This window comes from Pinus tabuliformis, chromosome 6 (assembly GCF_031772625.1).
Source record: "Pinus tabuliformis cultivar Carrire ecotype Pingquan chromosome 6, CPIR1, whole genome shotgun sequence".
NCBI lineage: Eukaryota > Viridiplantae > Streptophyta > Pinopsida > Pinales > Pinaceae > Pinus > Pinus tabuliformis.
Genome location: NC_142292.1, coordinates 342,577,180 through 342,600,488, shown reverse-complemented (window position 1 = coordinate 342,600,488; position 23,309 = coordinate 342,577,180). Strand labels below are relative to the sequence as shown.

At 35.4% G+C, this 23,309-nt stretch overlaps 1 protein-coding gene across 1 annotated transcript; it reads right to left on the bottom strand.

Moving 5' to 3' along the window:
* Positions 1-17,140: 17,140 nt before the first annotated feature.
* Positions 17,141-17,879, bottom strand: LOC149258699 (anti-muellerian hormone type-2 receptor). The gene has a single exon (XM_089372606.1). It carries the CDS (start codon positions 17,745-17,747, stop codon positions 17,250-17,252), a length of 498 nt encoding a protein of 165 aa, XP_089228732.1. The 5' UTR covers positions 17,748-17,879; the 3' UTR covers positions 17,141-17,249.
* Positions 17,880-23,309: the final 5,430 nt, after the last annotated feature.

Here is a 23,309-nt window from a genome sequence, read left to right as displayed (position 1 = left end):
ATATGAAGATTTCAACTTCCTCCATAATTTCGTATGTACGAATGGAATTTCATGTTTGTTTGTGTTGTTTCCATACATGCTAAATAAAATTACCCATTAAATGTTCAAAATTATCTCATAAGAACTATTCATGAAGTGTAAACCAGTTAGTTTTTGTAGACCAATTAATTTAATCCCATCAAATCACAGGTTCAAATATGAAAACCAACTAATAATAAAAAGTACCCATTTAAATATTCAGTTAAAATTATGGTGGCAACATTCCACAGTTAGATTATTGTTCCACCTAACATTGAGACCGGCTCCACTGGACTAAAAAAACAAACAACTTTTTTTTTAGGCCTAAAATATCAGATACGCAATCTGTCCATTAAATCAATCAAATTTAGAGATTTTATTTTTTTTTATTTATTTATTTTTTCTTCTATACTCCTATTACTGAAAATGAAGTGTTTTAGTTTAACGCATAACAACATGTTTTGGGAATCAGAAAGCGTATACTCCTATTACTGAAAATGAAGTGTTTTAGTTTAACGCATAACAACATGTTTTGGGAATCAGAAAGCGTGGTTAGTTTGACTCGTAGTCTTTACGAATTTCAGAATTTATATGTCTGGTTAGGGTGCCTTTCTTGATGTCATTCCATTCTTCTCATTGAGCATTGAGTGCCATATATTTCTCTTTTCTGTTTTTACATAGATTTGTTTTCTGTGTTACCCTCCCCATTTTTATTTTCAAGTGATGAGTGACGATTGTATAAAAAGCCGGAGAACGAACTTTTAGTTACTGATTTTACCCAGAAGAAGAAGCCATGTATTGCCAGATCTGGAACTATGTCTTAGATCTAGGCTCTCACAGTGTCACCTGTTTCCAGATTACATGCATTTGATTTCGTTTTCTTTTTTTTAAAGGCCAATATTTATTGAATTATGTCAAATCTTGCAAGTTATTGAAATTTTATTCTATATTAATGGCTTAGAACTGTGCAGAGTGTATAACGGAATCTCTGGCGTTAAATTTAGAGGGCATTATCGGTCCGGAGGATGGTTATGAGCTTCAACTTTTACCTAGGGTTTTGAGGTTTATTATGTCTACCGTGGAGGTTAGAGTTCCAGGGCAGGACGGGGAGGAGACGGTGAGCAGCGGGGCTGAGTACGCAGAGTTTGATGAGAGAGTGGAATTTAGTTTCACTTTGTTAGGCTTAAGAGGTGGTAGAGGGAAATCGACACCCCTGCTTTACCCATGGGAACATTAGCGTTACCCCCAGGTTTTAGGTTCCATCCCACTAACGAAGATCTTATCTCCTGCTATCTCAAGGGAAAACTCATTCATGGACTTAAAGAAGCAGAGATCGAGGTTATTAGCAAGGTCGACCTTTATAGAAACAAGCCCTGGGATTTGCCTGCTTATCAAGTTTCCCGGAACAGTTATGTTCAATTTTTCAGTAATAGTAGTTAATGGGATAACCTGGATTTTCTCAGTTGGGTCTGCAAAAGTGTAAAAATTCTGAGAAATCCTTCCTGCCCAGCGGTGATATGGAGTGGTATTTCTTTAGTCCTCGTGACAGGAAGTATCCGAATGGTTCACGCACTAATAGGGCTACTGAAGCTGGGTAATGGAAAGCCACGAGAGGGATCATAAAGTTTACTCTCGAGCAAACACAGTAAAAAAAAAAAAAACTCTAGATTCCTATAGAGGTCGGGCTCCACAAGGTGAACGAACTGATTGGATAATGCATGAATATCGTCTTGAGGAAAATGAATGTGAGGCAGGACCTTGTTTGCAGAATTCTTTTGTCTTATGCCATGTTTTCAAGAAGAGTGGACTTGGTACAATCATGATTATTGTTTATGGGGGGTTCTTTAGCCCTCATTTGATCGTGAGGAAACCGGAATCCAATTATGCTCTCGTAGTCCAGTTCTGCAGAGTCATAAGCAAGGGTTTTCATTTGAAGGTACCGCTGCAAGATGAGTTTGCATGCAATTCGTCAAAATGGAAGATTCCTCAGAAAGAAATGAAGGTGTTTACCCCTGGCCCCAAACTATTGATCTTTCAGAAAATATTCAGCTAAAACAGGTTATTGTGTTGCCATCAGCATTAGTAAGAGTGAACCTGCAAGACTGCTGGGAATTGGATACACTGGAGAATCTTTCAAGTCTCGTGAACCTTAAATTTCTCAACATAAATGGTTGCATCGCGCTGGAAACTCTTAATCTACGAGGTCTGATATCCGTGGAAGAGATTGAAGCTGAGAGGTGTTGGAAGCTTAACATAATAGCAGGGATGAGTATGATCCACACGATGCTTTTTCATTCCAGTCCCCTTGAAAGTTTTGAAATTTCGTTAATCGATTCTTATGGGATTGAAAACAACACCAATGCCAAATTGTTTTGGAGATGGCTTTGTTTTGCTTATGCAAAAATTCAAGGAAATCACTCTCAAAAATTGTTTCAACAACTTTACTCAAAGTTTAATGTATCAAAAATTAATTTTTTTTATTTGATTGCCTTACTTTTTTTCTTTTTTTTGAAACTTGAGTAATTTGATTTTAGAGAAATACCCACATATAGCAAACAAAACTAGTCATGCATGCATGGGCCCATAGGTCTCAAGGGTTCAACATAGCTCTGATACCAAGTGTAAGGATCAATTCTATACTATATATATATTTAACGAAATAAATCAAAATAAAATGCAACCAGAAGAGAAAAACATTGGGAATTCAAATTTATTCAGCAACTGTCTAACGCATTCCTAAATTTCAATTCATTGAACATATCATAAAATTTCATATATTTAACTAAGGCCATAAAGAAATCATACAAAATAATATTGCAACATACATGTACCGTTCACTAGAAGACGAGTCTCCACTTGATTTGCCGTTACTTGCATTCCCTTGTTGCCAATTACCCCCGAGAGTGAATGACAACGTACTTGATCCGAATGCGATAACCCATCGGTTAACCTCCCAGCGTACTCCTTGGGTACTCTTCTTCCCCGCGGACCCCCCGAGCTGCAATGGGTTGTACAATGGAGGAATGCAATAGCTGGTAGAGGAGAGTACTCCTTGGCTCAAGAGTCCCCTCTCTAAAATCCTCTACCTCCCCAAACTCATTATAGTTTCGTGATCATAACTCTGACATAGTCTCATCCATCCCACAATCGGGTTCCCAAAAGTCCCTTCTCCCATGGCTTGCCCCTTCTTTTATAGGAGTCCTCATAGGTGACACTTGGCATGTCATGCATAATTAATTGTTTTTTTATAATTCAATTGTTTGATTATTCACCCACCCATGTGTCACTCTCTCGTCAAGGGTCTCCAAAATTATTTACTTAAATTTCAATTTAAAACTAATATTTTCCTCACCTTAACAAGATTTGTATTTCTTATGCTAGTTGCCTCTTGATCCCCCTTGTTACTCCTTAATTTGTGTTCATTACTAAAGCCAATTAATGAGTTCAAGATTTGATCCCCTATCTATTCCCTAATTTAACTCAAGTTATCTCTTAGATGGATATTCTTGCCACATGGAGGTTCTCTACATTTCTCTAAAATTTAATTTATTAATCTTATTTAATTCATCATCCTCTTCTCTTAATTAGGTTTAACTATTTTAGGATTAATCTTTATCCTTACAATTATGTCCCTCTTTCCCCTTTTTACCTAATTAAACTACATAATCTAGCTAATATTTTCCAACATGAGAAGGGTAGATTTTTTTTTAAGGTAACCTATTTTATTTATTCCTATGATCCTCTTAACCCAAGTTTTATTTTTGGTTTAATTACCTCAGTTTCTGACATCATTTACCCTTGATGTAAATTTACATAGTTTTCATTTCTTGATTATATTTATCAATTTATTTATTTTTAATGATTCCAAAGGTGCCAAATTTTGTCATGCCCTTCAAGAACTTCCCTTGAAGTTCCAAGGGTGCCACGCCTAATAGTTTATTTGTGATGCCAAGGGTGCCAAGTTGGTTGTGCCCTTCAAGAAATTCTCTTGAAGTTCCAAGGGTGCCACACCACTTGCCCTTCAAGCATTCAGTGACTACGAGGGAAAAATATAGGTGCAACGAAATAAACCACTATCATCTCTTATGTTGTCTGCTATAGTGAGACTAATGGTGTCGGGGATCAAGGAATCCGCCTTGATGCGCACCCCCCGGTAAAATCCTCATGAGCGACCCAACTTTGGGACTTGCCCTCATGGCATCGTGATCTTCAAGGTGAAGGTGTTTCAACCTTTCCAGCCCAAGTCACGACGGTAGTGCTAGTGGGTGAGATCAAGGACACTGCCCCACCCCTCCCATGTAGTTTCATCCACTTGTACAACCCCATCACCCATATGTGAATCATTCGGCCAAGCAACTAATCTGTGTCTGCAACCATTAACATACCATCAGAATATAGATAAACATATACAACAAGTTTCAAAATCGACTTAGAATTTCAAAGATAAAATAATATAAATTTTCATCAAACCAGGTGTCCCCAAATCGTCATATGCGAGTGCCTCTAATGGTTTCCTGCCATACTCAATAATCATCAGTAACAAGGTTTCTCAGTGTTATTCATTGTCATAATAGCATCATTAACATCACCTAGTCATTCGCATCATTGCTCATTGTGAACCAGAACTAATGCAAGTAGGTAACATGGGGGCACATCCACCATGGCTATCATCATCATAACATCAATGCAAACATACCTATCCATCAAATCTATTATCATCATGATAGTAGTAGAGAGCATACATATTCATAAATGTTACAATCATCATAATACCAATAGATACATACATAACCATTAATGCTATCTTCATCATAATATCAATGGAAAACATACATAAACATCACAACCACTAATATCACAACCGCTAATAATAGAGTCATGTATGAATCCTCAACATGAGGTCCTCAAAGAATAAAATGTGGGCCTTAGGGCTAAAACAATGTTAATGACATATCATTATTCAAAAGCTTCATGGTGCTCTTTCTACTTTAAACTACATTTCCCTTTCTTTTAGCCTATGCTTTCTATATATTGTGCCTATGCACATGCCTCATCCACTATCATTGGCTTGGAAAACATCATTTTATTTCTTAGATGGCTATGTACAACCCTCAAATACTTGAGGAAGAATACATATAGGTTCTCTGGAGAGATACCCATGACGATGGCAATCTTTTTTAACTCATTGGTGTACTCTTGTACACTCTACCCCTACCTATAATTGAAGTAGTGCCACTAGATGCATTAGCCCTCTACATACCTAATAGGATAAAGTTAATATTTAATGAAGGTTTTATAGATATCCCACCTAGTAATTGGTAGATTGTCCTTTAGCCTAAGTTTTTTTGTATGAATTTCCTACCAAGTCATGGCGTGATCCTCTAAATTTAGTCTAGAAAATGATTTATTTTATTTTTGATATACATGGTTTTTTTGTGAACTTGGTGGTACTTCCTCTATTTGTATTATCTGTTCAAAATCAAATTTTCCATTTGTTCCAAGTGGTCTTACTTGCTTGAAGGAAACCAGGTAGCCACCTGTCTGCATTAAACGTTGTCCAAAATTTAAAAAGGTCCTTCTCTATCTGTCTAGCAGCATTATCTATACTATCTATACTGCAGTTCAAGTTAAACAAGTAAAAACTATTCATCATAAAAATTCAACAAAATGTAACTGGACCTCTGCTTCAATCCTCATCCAAGGATATTACTAGGGCTGGCGCTTTGGCACTAGAGCCCAGCATCTCACTCCTCTTCATGTCTTGCAGTGTTTTTTCAATTCTCCCCAGTGCTAAGTTGTTTCTGTAAGTTTGTATCTAGACTGTCGCAATCTTCCTGAGGAGTTCTCCCTAATGGGATCCTTTTCCTTGGTGTCTTCCTTTACCTCTGGTCCTCTGCTTACTGCTTGTTCCCTATTGAGAGTCATAGCCCGAGCCACCACGTTCTTCATGACTTAGTATTGCTGGATCGTCTATCTGAAGAGAGTGTGTTGTCCTCAGGAACCATGTCCTCCCATTCCTCCATGGGAATGTCTCGATTCATTATGTTGTCATTTAGTTCTCTCTCCCAACAAGCTATTTGGGCTCTGACTTTTGGTGGGTTCCTTGCCATGTAAGCGTCAATGAGGGTTTTCATGTGTTCGTATCCTATCTTTCTCCCTCTCTTGCTTTGCTCCTTGTTTGGGCCGCTCACTGCCTCAACCATATTTTTTCCTATGTCTCTCTTAGCCTTCCTGGTCGCCTCTTTTCCGTCTCTTGCCATGTTGTCTTCGTATTTGCTGCTGTTTGCTTCTTTCTTTTTACTAGCCTCCTCTCTGTACTGGACGTAGTTTGAGGTGAGACCTATCACATAACCATAACAAATATTAGTTTGATGTTGTACAGACATCCAAACAATTTCCCATTTACCTGTGTCACGTTTGTTATCCCTTTCAGGGCCGGAACTGAGGCTTTTCATGGTTTCTTTTAGCTTTTCCCAACTCGCCTTGTAGTTTTGGGTTCTTCTGGTTCTTTCTTCTTTTACCTTCATGTTTTTCTCACGTCGATGACTGTCACTCAGACAGTGCGACAGAGGCATCCACATAGGACCGCCACCAAAATAGACTGAGTTACTATTCTTTGCTTCGCAAGGAAGCTTGGCCATGGAGATTTTCTCTAAGGGTCTAAACCGGAGTACCCTGGCCCTATTTTCCTCCGCATCGAGTAAATTTATTATTTTTTGTTTTGCTTTTTTCACTATTCTCTTTACTCTATGCAGCGCTTCGTTTTTTCCCTCTGTTTTACCTGAGGAGTCCCCAACAAGAATCATAAAGTCCACACTCTCTCGCATTTCATTTCTTGAGGTTACCGTGGTGGAAACCTCTCCATTCTTGGTTTCTGCCCCATCCTCTCCTAGCTGTAGGCACCACTTGGTCATAGCGAGTTTCCCCCTGGTATCCTTACTAGGTTTGCTCATCTTTCCTCTACTTACTCCCTTCTCTCTGAGCTCTAGCTTAATCACTAGGGTTTTCATTAAGAATTCTATAATCTTCATCCATCCAGGGTCCCAGGAGTTCCTGGATTCCTCCCTACCAGAATCGCTACCTATCCTGGACACTTTTCCTAGTTTTTTAAAGAAAGGCATCCTAATTCTTAAGATGTTGAGGGCCAGAGTAGCAACATACCAACTTTTAGAGCTGGTTCCGCTGCTGTCCCATGTTGCATTGTCATTCCTCGGCCACCTTTCTTCTCTCCTGCTCTTGTTTTCTCCCTCTGCATGCATCTGCCTTAAACATTTTTTTCTTTATGTTTTATTCCCCTCCCCATTCTGTCCTTGCACTTCTCATCCACCTGTCTATCGTAATTACTCCCCTCACTAATCCCTACGCCATCACCTTGGAATGGTGACCCTCCATCTTTTCTCACACTTTCTCTCATTAACTCTCATTTGCTCCCAGCTGCTCTTGCTGCATGTCCTCTTCCCTCATCCTGCCACTTGCTCGCGTCCTCCTGCTGGCCCCCTGCCATCCTCGTTGTCTTCCTTTTCTGTCTCCACCGACCTGCTCTCGGGGTCAGTTCCTTCCATGCCTTGTCCGTTCACCTGCCCTTCCCCATGTCCTCTCCCTCCACTTCCCACTCTAATACCTTTCCTTTCACTCTCTTGGGCTATGCCTACAACTTCTCGGTCCCATCTCCTCTGACCCACTTCCTCCATGATGCTGCACCCCGATCGGGGGATTTTTGATATACATGTTGAATGATAATATGAACTTATAATTTACACAACCAATGATTCAATTATAGTGCATTTATATCACCTTGGTATAGATTTATGTATGCTTTTGTTTCAATCTTGACTATGGACTATGAATGGTTAGCAACACTCAAACTTGGCTTCCCTTTCTCGAGCTCTTTCCTAAAATCCTTTCATTAGTATTCATGATCTTCCAATTTCCTTTCTGATTTGGCCTTTGGGTTATAACACCCTTCCTCTCCAAAAGGCCTGGGCTTGATTGCTAAATTTTACATATGGAAGCTCATATTGTGACTAATGTTTGCTACTTGTGATTATAGCCTCAAAAATCTCTCTTCTATTAAGTCATAAGGATTATTGTGAATAGAATTATCATCTATGACTAGAGTTTTGTGATTTTTTTTCTTAAAATGGTCCTTGGATCCCTACAACTTCCCATAAAATACCCCAAAGAAACATGGCTCTAATACTAATATGATCGATAAACTTTCATGGCTATTTTACTAGAATATTTCATCAAAATAGACTTGATAAAACTCCCTAGATGGGATGTTTATAGTCGAAAAGGTGGGGGGTGTATTATCACGAAATGACCAGTTATTAACGAGGGTGGATGTGGTATCATGGCTCCCCATGATAATAATGAGACATCATCCTCCTATACATGGAACGGTATGGGAATTCACCACTCTTTGATGGGGCAAGGTAAACACTCCAATGTAGGATTAATGCATGATATTGAGTGTAGATTGTTTACATCTTGGGATGAAAGGATGAATCATCCTGTACAGTCAGATGATACATTATAGCTAGAATTCACTACATGTATTGGTCATTTCCATAGGTGGGAGGATCTCATTTTTCTTAATAACACCACCCTATATATAAGGAAAATGATGGGAATCTCCAAGAGTTTTCAAATCTAAATTATGGTCATTCATGCCCAGGACACATTTAATTCAACTATTTACCCTTTAGGTATTGCGATGGATTTCCTTTATATCTCTTGTTGTTAATGGTTTTTGGATATTCAATTTCTGAAGCCCTATAGCAGGTTCAATGGTTCTGTTTGTGATTTCCCTTTTGTCATCTCGTAGGCTTGGTTGGAAAGGCTAGGGTTTTTATTTCATCTTTCCTATTTCCCTGGCTATGGTTTCAAAATTCTGATCTCCTATGGCTTCTTAGGTTAATCCAATGTTTGGGAATCCAACAGAGCACCAAATCCACAACATATTTTATGGCTAGCGTTGCTTTCCCACTTCCTTTCTAACATGGCCTTCTAATTTTGTGTCTCATATTATTCCTTTCCTAAGGAAATTCCTTCTTGCTGTCCAAGCATATATTCTTTATTGTTTGGGTTATAATTCACTATTGACTAGCTATAGTTTGATGTACAACAACGTATTACCATGATCATGGGAGCTCTTGCACCCAAAAATGGGTGGATGTATCTACTTCTAGGTATTAAGCGCACAACCCTCAACCAATCCATGATGATATACCATAGATGGAGCATGAATTGGTTGAAAAAAATTGATACTTAATAAATATGGAAGTGGTGGTTGAAGAGGTAGACTAGGTCCTAGACATGGGCGACATAAGTCGTTGCTACAACAAATACATGTACACTGTTGATATATATCAAATCTAAATTTAATCACATGAAGGGTTTTGTTTGACATGAATGAATCCAAAGAGGAATTTTTATTATTGTTGGATGAGATGTAGTAGCATATGACATCCATGGATCGAAGAATCAAAATATAGAGACTCGTATGATAATTTCCCTTGACCTAGGATGATCTCAAGGCAACAACAATTAACCCGTTCTAGTATAATATTTTGAATCTAATAAGTATGAATGATAGTTTCTATATTGCTTTTTTTTTTATATTCCCATCTATATGATTTTTTATTTTCAAAGTTAAGAATGACCCTATAAGCCTTGCAGAACGTACTAGTTTTTTATATATTAAATAACATCAACAAAAAATTTATTTCTCTATGGCTAAAATTAAAGTTTGGTCTCTCATATGGTTTTCACAGTAGTAAGCGAAAATAGAATTCAGACTATTTTGATGAACACTCTTCAATTTTAGGAATAAAATATTTATTTAAAAAAAAAAAAAAAAAATATATATGATAAAACTAATAAAATATTACTTATGAGTGTTAATTCCCTTTAGATATTAGATTATTTATTTACTTTTTCTTATCATTAAATTAATTCCTTAATTAAAACATCGTAAATATATAATAAAAATAAAGACACACATCCTTGAAGAGGCATTAGACCAGAAGGTTTAGAGGAGAGCCATGGTAGAGGAAGATGCATGGGATATTGTGCCAATACCAGAGGGGAAGTCAATTCCAAGTGCCTCTTCAGGAAATACCTCCCTTAGTACGAGGGAGTGTTGATGTTTGTAGTTCAGATAGGTACTAGGCATGTAGAATCGCCTAATACACCTTTAACCTTAGAAAATTACTTCAGTGATTAAAGTAATTTCTTTTATAAGACAAAATTGAGTTAATCTAATGAAATGCAAAGGTTTTTGCATTAGCGAATTAGATGTATTCTCAATCGTCGATCTCAAGTGAATTTGAGATCTAATCTGAATCGTTAAACACTTTGGAAAATAGGGTTAGGGGTTTGAGCATACTCAAGCTTATAGAAGAAAGGTTAGGCTAAGGGAGAAGACACAAATAGTGAGTGAGCACAAGACTTGAGAGAAGATCTCAGTGATTGGATGGAGGAGTTTTAGCCAAGTGTGTCAGGTCCGAGAAAGGTGCAAGGGTGCAGCAAAGGAGACCAAGAAAGATCAAGGACAAATCCAGGGCTTGAGAAATGGGTTCAAATCCATATTTATTGGCTTATGTATTTTCCTCAATTTGGGCCATTACCCCAGTAAGGAAGCCCGAGTAGGTTCTAATCATTTTTATGAAGAACTATTTTCATCGGGCAAAAACCTTATTTGTAATGTATGATTGAGATTGGTTGTGCTTCCCCTAAATATATTTTGTTTATTTTAAGATCCCATTCATGTTTTTACTCAATATATCTACGATAAATTTGCAGAATTAAATTGTCAAATTGTTAGGTTCTGAATTTAACAATTCTCTTTATTTCTTAAGTGTTGGGGTTCCTTTGGGCATCTCAAAGTTCTAGAGTTAGGGTTTAACCCTAAGTTATCGGAAACACCTGAAGGAATTGCCGGAAACACGGACCCCTGTTTCTGAAATGGAAACGGATACGATCTTTGTCCGAAACACCATAAAAATGTTTTTGTGTCGTTTCAAAAAATCAGAAACTTCAAATTCGAAATTGGATACATTTCTAAGAGTTTTTTATTTTTTTGGATCCGTTTCTAGATTTAAATCGTGATCAGAATCCACCCTTAAAATGTTAAAACGCATGAAAATTTGTTCAAGAATTTACATAAACAGAAAAAGATAGATATTCAAAAATACAAATAGAAGGGTTTGATTAAGGTCTTCATAAAGAGTTTTATTTGGGCAATAATTTTCAGTTTGGTTAAGTTTTTTTTAATTGTCATTGATTTTGCTCTTGATTTCGTAAATCCCTCCAATATAGCAAATCTTCTCTAGCCAATCTTTTGCCTGCATATAGTCAAGAGACCAAGCTGACATTGAGAAGATTGAAATGTTCAAATAGGTCTTGATAGAATATCCCAATGATTCCATGGACCTTTTAATTGTCATGCAAGGAAGATAGATACCATTTGCCACGCATGACGCGTTCTTTGAAGGAGTTGGACCCGAAAGCACAAAGGTTGTAGCATTTCTGATTACATTACTAATGATGAATGTTGAATGTTATAATAAACGCCAACGATGATGACAATGTTTATGCTGAATTGAATATGATGATTGGTTGATGTTGAATTCATGATGATGATTATGTATTTTTAGATATAGAATCTAGATACTAAAAGATGAACGGTAATATGAAATATATATATATGCCATTTCCTTGTCGTATCGTATCCAGATTTTTTGAAAATTTGTCATATCTGTTTCAAACCTTGTATCCGTATACGTTCTCGTATCCGTTTTAGTGCAACTTAGGTTTAACCCTTGGAGATTAGAGATTAAGGTTTTGAGAGGAAACCCTAGGGTGGAATTGTGAAGAAGAAGAGAAGAGGCGACCATCTTGCCTCAGAGGATGTGTTGGAGAGATTCTTGCACTTGGATCTTCTTGGTTGAGCTAAGTTTTGATGATTTACTCTAGCTAGGGATTTTTGGATAGTTGGATTTTTTGCACTAGCCTTGAGAGAAGAATTAGTGGAGTTTTGAGGTAAAAAATAGGCCTCAAAACACAAAAATTACCATCATAATCAACTTTGAAGAACCAATAGGATTCAAGTTGATGATGTCAACCATAAAGATAAATATTATTGGAAAGTAAAGAAGAAAATTGATGCTTTGAAATTGTATTTTCAACTTATGTCCACATAAGTTTACTCAAATTTCAAGAGTAAGCACTCATTGGACGCAGAATTAAATTCTATATCCAACAAGTACCCACTGGTATACTTTTGATAAACCCACAGTGAGATAAACTACAAATACATGAAAAGAACATGTTTCTTTTTATCATGAAAACATGTTTTTTTCATGTATTTCTAGTTATCTCACCGTGGGTCTATTAAAAGGATCAAGAGATGGTGTCCTTCCTAGACACCTTTTGTTCAGGGTATTTGTGCTAAGGAGAACATGCTAGATTTTCCAAATATTTGGGTTGATCTGGTGCATGAAGAAATCAGATTGTAGTGTTGTTCAGAGCAACAAAGGGAAGTAGATGTTATTGGCCTTGACATGAAGATGAAGAATGGTAGTAAGAAAGGCTTCAAGAAGACGGATGGGAGAGATATATCATACAGAAGAGAAAGACCTAAGTAAGGTTATGGGCTTTCAAAGTCATTAGATGAGACGTTATGTAGGATAGTTTCCATTGAAGAAGAAGGAAAAAGGTGTGAAGCAAGTAGCAGCGAATACTGTAGTAGATGGAGAAGAGATATCCACTCAGTTTGGGACTACATTATCCATGACTTCTTGTTTATCTTCTAACATTGTGTCTATTGTTGGCTAGTATGTGGACAATGGAGCTTCAAGACATATGACATATGATAGGTCTCTATTCAAAAGGATCCAAGAGCAAGAGGGAGGCATGACTCTGGCGCTTGGTGATGATGCCACATATCTTGTGAGAGGAGTTGGATCCATTTCGCTTTGGATACCTTCAGGTGATGTTCTTGAGCTAAGTGATATTTTATTTGTTTCAAGTGTTACTGTTCAAACTCCCTAGAGGGGAAAGTCCTAACCCCAATGGGAGAGCATAGAGGCAACTCTTAGGCAAGTCACCCACTGTCACCTCAATAACATTGGCCAGCTCTTTAAACTACAGGAAAAGGATCCTCGTCAAGTAGGAAATCCTTAAAAGGTTAGCCTAAGCTAGGTCGTTGTGTAAAAAGGGAAGCTCTTCTGACTTGCCTTAATGGAAACTTAGGCAACTTGACACTATTTAATCTCAAGATAAAGGTGAATTCAGGTGAGTAAACCAAATTACCAATTGTGAATAAGCTTCAAATGTGTTTAACTTAGACAAGTATGCTCATTCAAGATTGTGCTTGGAAACGTCTTGTTCAATTTACGATATGCTATCAAGATATGAAACATGTATCCAATAGCAATATGAAATAATGACCATTAAATCATTTACATCAACGATTCAACTCATCATTAGCACCAACGATTAAGAGTCGTATTGTCATCATTAAGAGATCATATTCCAAGAGTTATGTGCTTGCAATTGATAGACCAAAGAAACATCAAGTGCACTACTATTACTTGAGAACAATGAGAACACCAGAGCTATAGCATATGACAGCAGAGTTATATCATTCAATGAGAACCGAGTTATGTCATTCAACAGTAATCTTTAATGTGCATTCTTAACCATGAGAACATTGATCCAACATGAGTAGATGGTGAGCATTTTCTTAACAGTGTTTAGAGCATGTGATCGCGGGTTTGTTATCATGAGAAGGCTAGAATCAAATTACCCCAAATAACGATGAAACACCAGCGATGGCAACAGTTTATCTGAGAAAGTATATGATGTTTAAAAAGAATATCTCAACAGTGAAATTTTCTTTCAAATACTCAAGTTATAACTTATAACCATAAGAATCAACCATCCGAAATGTGACAAGTGAGCAGTAAAAAGAATACAATGTTGGCAGGAATGTCAAGATATCATGCACTGTGTAAATTGTGTACCAGCAGTGAACAACTTTAATCCTTTAAAGATGTTTAGATGCGTGTCATTAAACATGTATTGAGAACCAAGTATTCAAGAGTTATTATCTGCACAGTAGTAGTGTCATTTCAAGATTCAAATCACATTATGAAGTTTCCTGTGTTGACATGACAGTGCTGATAATGGAAACCAGGGTTAGAAACACATAAATAGTGGACTCAAACACTGAGTCATTCAACAAGTTAATGCATCGATTTGTTATGTGAAAGAGTTAGGATTTTAGAGATGCCCAAATGTTGCAATATAATCAAGAGTATTATCACACATTGACCATCAATGATCAGGCAAGTAAACCCTGATCAAATTTAGGAGATGCAACAGTTATGAAGTATCATATCATTTGGCCTGGCATTTGAGGCATTTGGTGTTCGTGTGAAGTGATTATACCATTTCAGATTCATAAAAGACCATACAACCCATAGACTAGTAACAAGAAACCCTCAAACCAATCCCCAAAAGGTTAGACGTTAGCACCATAGATCAGGTCTTTCCTCAAACTGTTGCATTGATTTGTTTGGGGGTGTATTAAGGATGCTTAAAGTGATCCAATGTTGTGGAGAAGTGATGTGTCAAAACAAAAATTGTGACCATTATGCAGAAAATCCCTTATCACCAGTGTTAGCAAGCCGAAAATATCAAGACGTTTCTATTCTTATGTGCTTGTGTGAGTGTCAAAGTGAGTTATCGTGCCATAAAATATGCCACTTCTATCTTAGACAATAAGACAGGTAAGATCTGAAAACCTAAGCCTTTGAAACAAGACGTTCGGCCCAGAGATTAGGTTAAGTGCTCGATAATTCAGGTCATTGCACTTATTATGTCATCGATTTGATTCATCCAAGTGTACGAACTCAACGTTGGCACTTCAACGTTTGCAAAGGAAACAAACAAGAGCAAGACTAGCTTTCATCTATAATTTTCCAAGCATGAACCAGAATAACCCAAGAGAAGTGATAAGACTAAAGTACTTGGAGTTACTTTGATGAAGAGACATACAGAAATAAGCAAGCTAAATAAGATCTATACCCCAGCTTCTGCCACATTGAAAGATATAATACGAAACAAATTTGCTAGGTTCCACTAAGTTTCCGAGACAGGGGAGTGCTGGAGATGGGAGATGCACAGGGAGGGAGGGTGTGTGGGAGTACCCCAAATTTTAGGGAAATTCAGGAGGAGGTGGGCATGGGTTACTAACATAGGGTGCACAGGGAGGGAGGGGTCGGAGGGTGTGTGGGAGTACCCCAAATTTTAGGGAAATTCAGGAGGAGGTGGGCATGGGGTTACTAACATAGGGGTCACCATCTTTAAAATTATAAAAATAAAGATAATAATGATAAGATCCCAACAATAATAAGTTATTCTATGCAAATTCATCATTGTGCAATTCAATGGAAACACAATATCCTACCCATTCTAAAATCTTGAACACTATTAAATTTAAGTTGTTGGTAGACGTTTCAAACCATCTAATGTGGTTCATCCTCAGGACCAACAATCATGATGTGATTAATCCAAAAAACTTTATCAATCATGATGTGATTAATCCAAAAGACTTTTATCAAAATCAATATAGATCACAAAAGTCTAAAATCAAGAAATATTAAATTTGTTAAATTATAAATGAAATATGAGATTCTACTATCTCCAAATGAAGTCCAATGAGGTTGAAACCACTCTCAAACATCCTAAAACAATTAATGGTAATGTTAAAATTTAAGTAAAAGTGCATCTCACATTTTTACTTTAGAATTTATTATTACCATTAATTATCAAGGTCACAAACTCCCCAAATTCTATCTCCTATCTTTATTCTATCTTAGAGGGTTGTTGGACAAAAAATCTAGAGAGAGGGAGCACCCAAGCATCCCTATTCTATGGGATGGGGGCATCTGGATCTTTATTCTATCTTAGAAGGTTATTGGACAAAAAAACTATAGAGGGAGGGAGTACCCAAGCATCTCTTTGTGGGAGAGGGGGCACCCAAGTGTCTCCTTTTGGAGAGGGGGGCAGCCAGACACCTCCCTTTTTGGCAGTTATTTCCTTAAGCATTTCCCGAAAAGAAGGCATGGCTGTAATGTTTCTCCAAGTGCCCCCCACCCACAGTGTCAAAAATGTGGGGAATGTGGGTTTTACAATTTCAGATAAATATGAATCTTTAAAATTTTCCCAAAAATAGTATTATCTCACCTTTCTTTTAAGCTTTTAGCTGAATCCCAAAAACACCAGCAACCATGGAGGACAATGTTATCAACTTCAATTCCAAAAATTCAAAGGTTGGTTTGGCTCATGCACATTTAGTGTATGCCTTCTCTTCTCAATGGGTGTGAGGTTTGGAGACCATATATGATAGACAAGTTGGCGCTATATACGAGACCATATATGAGGGTTCTTATCGCTATGTGGTTGAAGCATCACAAATTTACACTTTGTAATTAGGAGGGTCAGGGTTAGGGAAATTTCATCTTTAGATGCTCAATTTTTCACAAAACCCATGGATGATACCGTTTGTTTGTTTAGAAAGTTGCATTTGCTCCTTTTGGATGATTTTTGCTGCAAGAAGTCCTCTGATCAGATAACGGCTATGAGATTTGTAAAGCAACCTAGAACTTAGAGGCTTCTTCAACCAACAGTTAGCGCACATCTCATTGCCAACATTTTCCTGAACTTTGGATGTAAGGTGAAATGTTTGTTGACACTATAATTTCCAAATCTTCATCGGACGTCATTGATCTACGACTTCTGGATTGGTGCCTTCCCTTTCGTCCTAGCTGTCTAATCGGCCATCTTCGGTCCCTAGCGGAAACTAGTATATAAAGTAAATCACAAATTTCACTTTTGCTGTCCCATTGGCTATCTCTGGCCCCTAGCGGAAAATAATATATACAATTAATTTAAATTAGGAATTGATTAAACACAAATTTCAACTGCTATAACGTTTGTAACCATTGGGCCACGAAAAAAACCCATTTTCTCATTCCAACAATAGTTGAACAGGTCAGTTATAAGATGAGCCTGTGCTTGGTGTAAGCAATTCCATAGATGAACAGAGAGATACACGGAAAAAAACACAAAAACGAGTTCAGACCATAGGAATTAATGGGGAAAGAAACATGGTCTTACAATAATGTACATAGATTTCGCAGATAGTCTTTTAACAGGCTTCACCCAAAGCACTGCTCTCCCGGAGTTGGACCAGGTATGTACCCATAATCCAAATATTGCAGCCCAAAAACAGCTAAAATGCCCACCAGGGTGAGATAAGAGAGACCTTCTACTGCACCCAATAACCCAAATGGCCCACTGGGAAGACCTGATCCTGTTTTCACTTTAGTATACACAGACCATCCTATCAATCCAAATACCACCAGAAAACTGATGCCTTCCAATGCACCTATAGCTCCCCCTGGACCAGGCGGCAGCCCACACCCAGTTGTTTTCAATGTGTATAGAGACCAACCCACGACTGGATTTGCTATCAGACCTCCAACAATCGCTGCATTTCCAATGGCTCCCAGGCTTTCTGGTTCCTCCAGTTGTACTTTAGCGACCACCTTCATGAACGCATTTGGCCTTCTGGAGAAATACGGGGCTTTTGAAACAAATGTTTTTTGAAGAAAATTCGAGGATTGAGGCATCAACAAAGCCAATGCCATGGCCATGATGGGATTCAGATAACAATGAACTTTGCTGCTTTACTGTGTTTCAGATAACAATGAACTTGGCTGCTTTTCTGTGTTTCTAGATGTACTGACTATGTTTCTGGAATGCAATGCTATCCACTATTTTCTTTTTATCGTAATCTTGAAACAATTTTATATTGGGGACTTAAACAATTTAATTTTTTATTTCTATTTTTAATTTGTTATATCTTATAACAACTTATTTTTGTTTTAAATGATTTTATATTTTCCGATTTAATAAATTTTATAATTATTTAGTTTTTTTTTTTTTAACGGAAATATTTGTTTTAAATGATTTAATATTTTTCAATTTAATAAATTTTATAGTTATTTGATTTTTTTTTATTTTTTTTTTTTTATGGAAGCCAGAAAGTCAATATAATAATATTCATAACCACATAGTCATTACAATAGTGTTTATCATCATTATATTACTCACACAAAATTGAAATTGAATGAGGTATTAAATAATCATTTTGGTCAACCACTAGAGATAACCCCAATAACCTAATTGACATAATTATTTAATCTTGAAGATAAACCTTACTGGCGGTTCCAAACGTGGTTCCAAACATGTCTAAAATCCTTAAATTTGTATATCTTCCTCTATTAATCAATAAGAACCACCAAACATCCTTTAAAATCCTTAAATTTGTAGATCTTCCTCTATTGATAAATAATTATTTGTTATTATTGATTGTCATTTATTAAAATAATTTCTTTTATTAATTTTATCATTTTAATAATAATTTAACTTTTATATTATAAGAAAATAGTTATTATTATTAATCCTTACTTATTAAAATGTATTAATTTATTAGTGTTATCTAAAGGAAATCACATTATAAGAAAATTTTGTTCTGAAAATGAACCATACTCGTTGGTTCAAAACACATCCACCAAAACAAATTACTCATATATAGAGTTTCTTTTAATCTTAATTATATATTTAAATATATTTTTTATTTTAAAAAAAAAAGATAAAATCAATATTTTTTATGATAATTTAATACATTTTCCTAATTATATTCAAATAAAAAAATTTAATATATTTTCTTAATTATATTCCAAACACACTTAATATTATTCATAGAAAACCGCATTATATGACTCTTTCATATAAAGAGGATTACTTTCATTGCAATCAAATATTTTTACCTATTTTGAAATTTTAGATAATTGACATATTTTGTATGAGTAAGAAAATGAAAAGTATTATTTAAAGTCACATTCATTAGAAAACCTTATTAATATAAAAAAATATTTCATCTTAGATTTTGAAATATCAATATATTTTTCACCTATAATTTAAATTATTAGTATATTTTGTACATGTAAAAAAAAATTCAAAATCATACTCAGTATTATTCAAGAAAATCCTCGTTGAATGAGATAAATGCATAAAGAGCATATTTTCATCTAATCACATATTTTTAGATTTTGGATTATCAATGTATTTTTCATGTGTAATTTGGATATAACCATATTTTATATTTTAAGAAGTTAAAACTCTTAAAAGTCATTATTTCAAAGTCACACTCAGTTTTATTGAAGAAAATCCATATTACATGAGAGAATTTATATTTTGGATTATCAATATATTTTTCATCTGTAATTTGGATATTACTATATTTTATATTTTAAGAAGTTGAAAGTCATTATTTCAAAGTCGCACTCAGTTTTATTCAAGAATTGCATAAAGAGAAATATATTCCCTATTTTTAAATTTTAAATTATCAATGTATTTTTTACTTGTAAAAAAATGAAAATCAATATTTTTTGTGGTAATTTAAATTAAATTTTATACATATTTATAATTATTACTTGTAAAAAAATGAAAGTCAATATTTTTTTTTGGTAATTTAAATTAAATTTTATACATATTCATAATTTTTACTTGTAAAAAAATGAAAGTCAATATTCTTTGTGGTAATTTAAATTAAATTTTATATATATTCATAATTATTTCAAAAGCTAAGTGTAAGAGAAGTAGTATACTTTTTTCCATACTTAATATGGAGTTAGACACATCATATATATATATTTATATATATATATATATATTTATATCTATATAATATTTTTAAAATAAAATATTTTAAAAATAAAATATTTTCATTTTTTTAATAAACAATTAGGAGTTTAAAATTATAAGGATAGGTAGGTTTATGGGCCATAACCTTTATATAATTTTTCATGGTCCATTATTATTCCGTATTAAATAGTCCAAAATATAGATATTATATGTTTATGGTGTTTTTTTTCCGACTATTCTAAATAGATGGAAATTGTAATCTTTATTAAAAAAACTCCTAATAACAACGTATAGATCTACAAAACATCAAAAGTTGTCAAGGCATGATGGTTTATCTGGCAAATGGCAATCCTTCTTCTTCGAATTTTCCTTGCAGCTCGTCGCCATTGTCCTTGACCTGTTGGTCCTGTCATCCAACTCTTCTAGCCTTTTTCTTTGTTGGTCCCTCACTGGTCTCGAACTCCTCCAAGGTTGCATGTGCACTGCTATTGGTTTTTTCTTCTATTTTTATTAGCCTAGTATCCATTGCAGCCATCCCTGTTTGAATCTCAACTTGAAATTTCTCCATCTTGATTTGCATCAATTCATACCTCTTTTCCATTAATAATTGATATGTTTGTATTTTCATTTCCTGCAAAGCACTTTGTTGTTGCATAACATTAATCAACTCTTCCATTGCCTCCAACAAATGTTATAGGAGCTAGTTGATATTGGCTTGCTCATACCCATGAGATAGAGTTCCCGAGTTTGCCATGAGAGGTCCTCTCTATTGCACAAAGCTTCTAATTCCATGCAATGATAGCCACCTTGTCTCGCAGGTGGGTTCATATAGTGATGAAGCACTATTAAGGGTGGCGTTGAACCATATAAATCCACCCCCATTTTTGTTTGAATATACCAAGGCATTGAATTGCAGAGCTATCGAATCCATAACGAAATCCCAATGAATTTATTGAAAAGATTGTTGAAAATGGTGAGCAATACGAAGAAAAGATAATTAAAGCCCTTCTAAAGCGAATTGAATGGTTTAACAAGGTCGATGTATTTACCACTTGAGTCCACTAATTTTCACCATTAATAGTTGGAGTTTGTAGCCACTTGTGCATGCATGGGGCTACATCTATCCGCTTATTGTGACGTTGTATAAGACAATGGTACACTTTCATTGGGCTTCGCATTTGAATATTTAAGGAGAGCCGTCATTCCTTCCATGGGATTGTTGATGTTCACAACAACATCCAGTTTTTTAGAGATGGGGTAATTGGTATATCTCCCAATGTGCACATTGTATAATTTATTCGGTTAGGGGTCATTATTTATTATGTTTTGACCCTGATATGTGTCGAGTAATTTCATGGTAAAGGGAGGTTTATTGCCAACCTTTGGTCTATCTCCATTAACACATGTTCCAATGTTGTCCCTTTGTTTTCCATTGTGTCAACTTCTATGTTTAGTTGCATGTACACATGGTAGAATTCTATTTGTTCAAATTGCTAGATTTGTAAGGTAATCCTTAGCAGGATGGGGAGGAGGGTGATGTTATGTGATCCCCTTACTTTCCACACTTGTTAAATCACCACCATTGAGTCTCTGAACACCATAATTTTGGAGATGTTTCTTGTTATTGTTAATACTAATCTCTGCCAAAGTGGTAGACATTCAGCTTGGTTGTTAGTTGTAGTGCTCAAACCCCAAGCATATTGTAACTCTAATAGTTCATCGAGGCGATAGATAACCCCTCCCACTCCTGCCACACCTTATTTTCATACTAACTATATATAAAATAAAGCAAAATATTCTTATTATAATAATAATAATAATAATAAATGATATTTATTTTGAATGAAATATTTTATTATGGAATTTTATATGTGAAAATGAAGTATCCCCTTAAATCCATTTTAAATATTATTCTATTAAAAATAAAAAGGAATAGAATTTTTAAAAAATTTGAAAGAGAAAAAAATTAAATATTTATAATGATTTGATCATAAATGATAAAAATAAAAATAATTATTATAAATAAAAAATTAACATAAAAATATAATGGAAAGGCACATATTTCATTATCATTCATATATATATATATATATATATATATATATATATATAATTGATTCGGATTTTATCATTATATTGTTTGTCATCCATCTCAATACATTCAGAGTGCAAAAAGTGGAGGAATCGGCTCAAGGGACCCATTTTTACCGGTAGGACCTAGTTTGGTGAGATAGGGTCTGAAACCTTCTGGGAGCGTTTTGAGGCATCAAACAACATTTTTTGGGGGTAAAACCTTGTCGTTGTGGCACATCTTTTCATTTTGTTCTACACACAGAGATCTTTCCAATAGTGTAAGAAGCGCGCCAATTGGGGTCCGTATGTAAAAGTTATGCCACTCAAAATTTGACCTTCCTGTTTTCACACCTATAATTCGGAAGGATGTCGCGTTAGCCCCATTATTCATGGAAAAGGGGTTAGCCACATGCTTGTGATGTAAAAGACTCTAAAAGGGTCTATATTGTAACTCCAGTTAAGAGTTGATGTAGTCAAATTTAACCACTAGTAGGCTATCGGACTGTGTTATAACCGAACCACTAGGAGGAAGAGGCATTCAATTCTTTCGAGAGCATTTTGTTCCATAGTTGAGCAAAGATAGCCAAGAGGGATAGGAGGTAGAGCACACAGGGAGGATTTGTGCACTGTAGCAGCCCACAAGCCACAAGCCTTACTTCTTTGTACCTGCAGCCAAATTTCCCGACAGAGAAAGAGAGTGAAGAAGTCTCACCTTTTAGTTGGGTTTTCTCCCAAAAGGGTTTCCCGAAGCATATTTTGTGTCTTATGTGTGTGTGAGAGAGATTATTTTATCGTTTGCTATTTTTTTGCATAATTTCCATTCGCATGCATGCACTAATTACAGTTAAATCTATAGATCTTAGAGTTTAATAAAACTATAATAGGGTAGAATATCAAATTTTTAATACAATATTATCATATTTGTTGTGACAAACTGTCTAGTGGAAGATTCACGACAGTGTACAAATCAATAATATGTTGATAAAATTAATACCATCTCAAATGGTGCCGTTGAAATGCTATAAATAAAATTTAAAATTTACATTTAAAAATAAATCATGTATAAGCATATTGATATAGATAGTGTTTATTTTTGTTAATAAGTGTGAGGTGTTATTTTAAGTTCTCGAGGACAATAAGAAACAAGTTTCATTTGGATTTTGGGGACGACTTCTAATAATCACATTGAAGCATATGGCCTCTTTCAAAAGCTTTCTTTGTCCCAATCAAGCAATATTGAAAGGATTCTTATAGTTGGGGGACTCTAAAATCATTTCATGCCACTTTCGAAATGGATCCAATCCTAAGGACTCTCTTCTCAATTGAATATTTAGTCATATAAGGGTTATTCTATTTCGATTCTCTAAGTATCAATGCTTTCATGTTTTGAGGCAAAATAATTTCAAGGTGGAAGAAATGGCAGATTAAGCAAT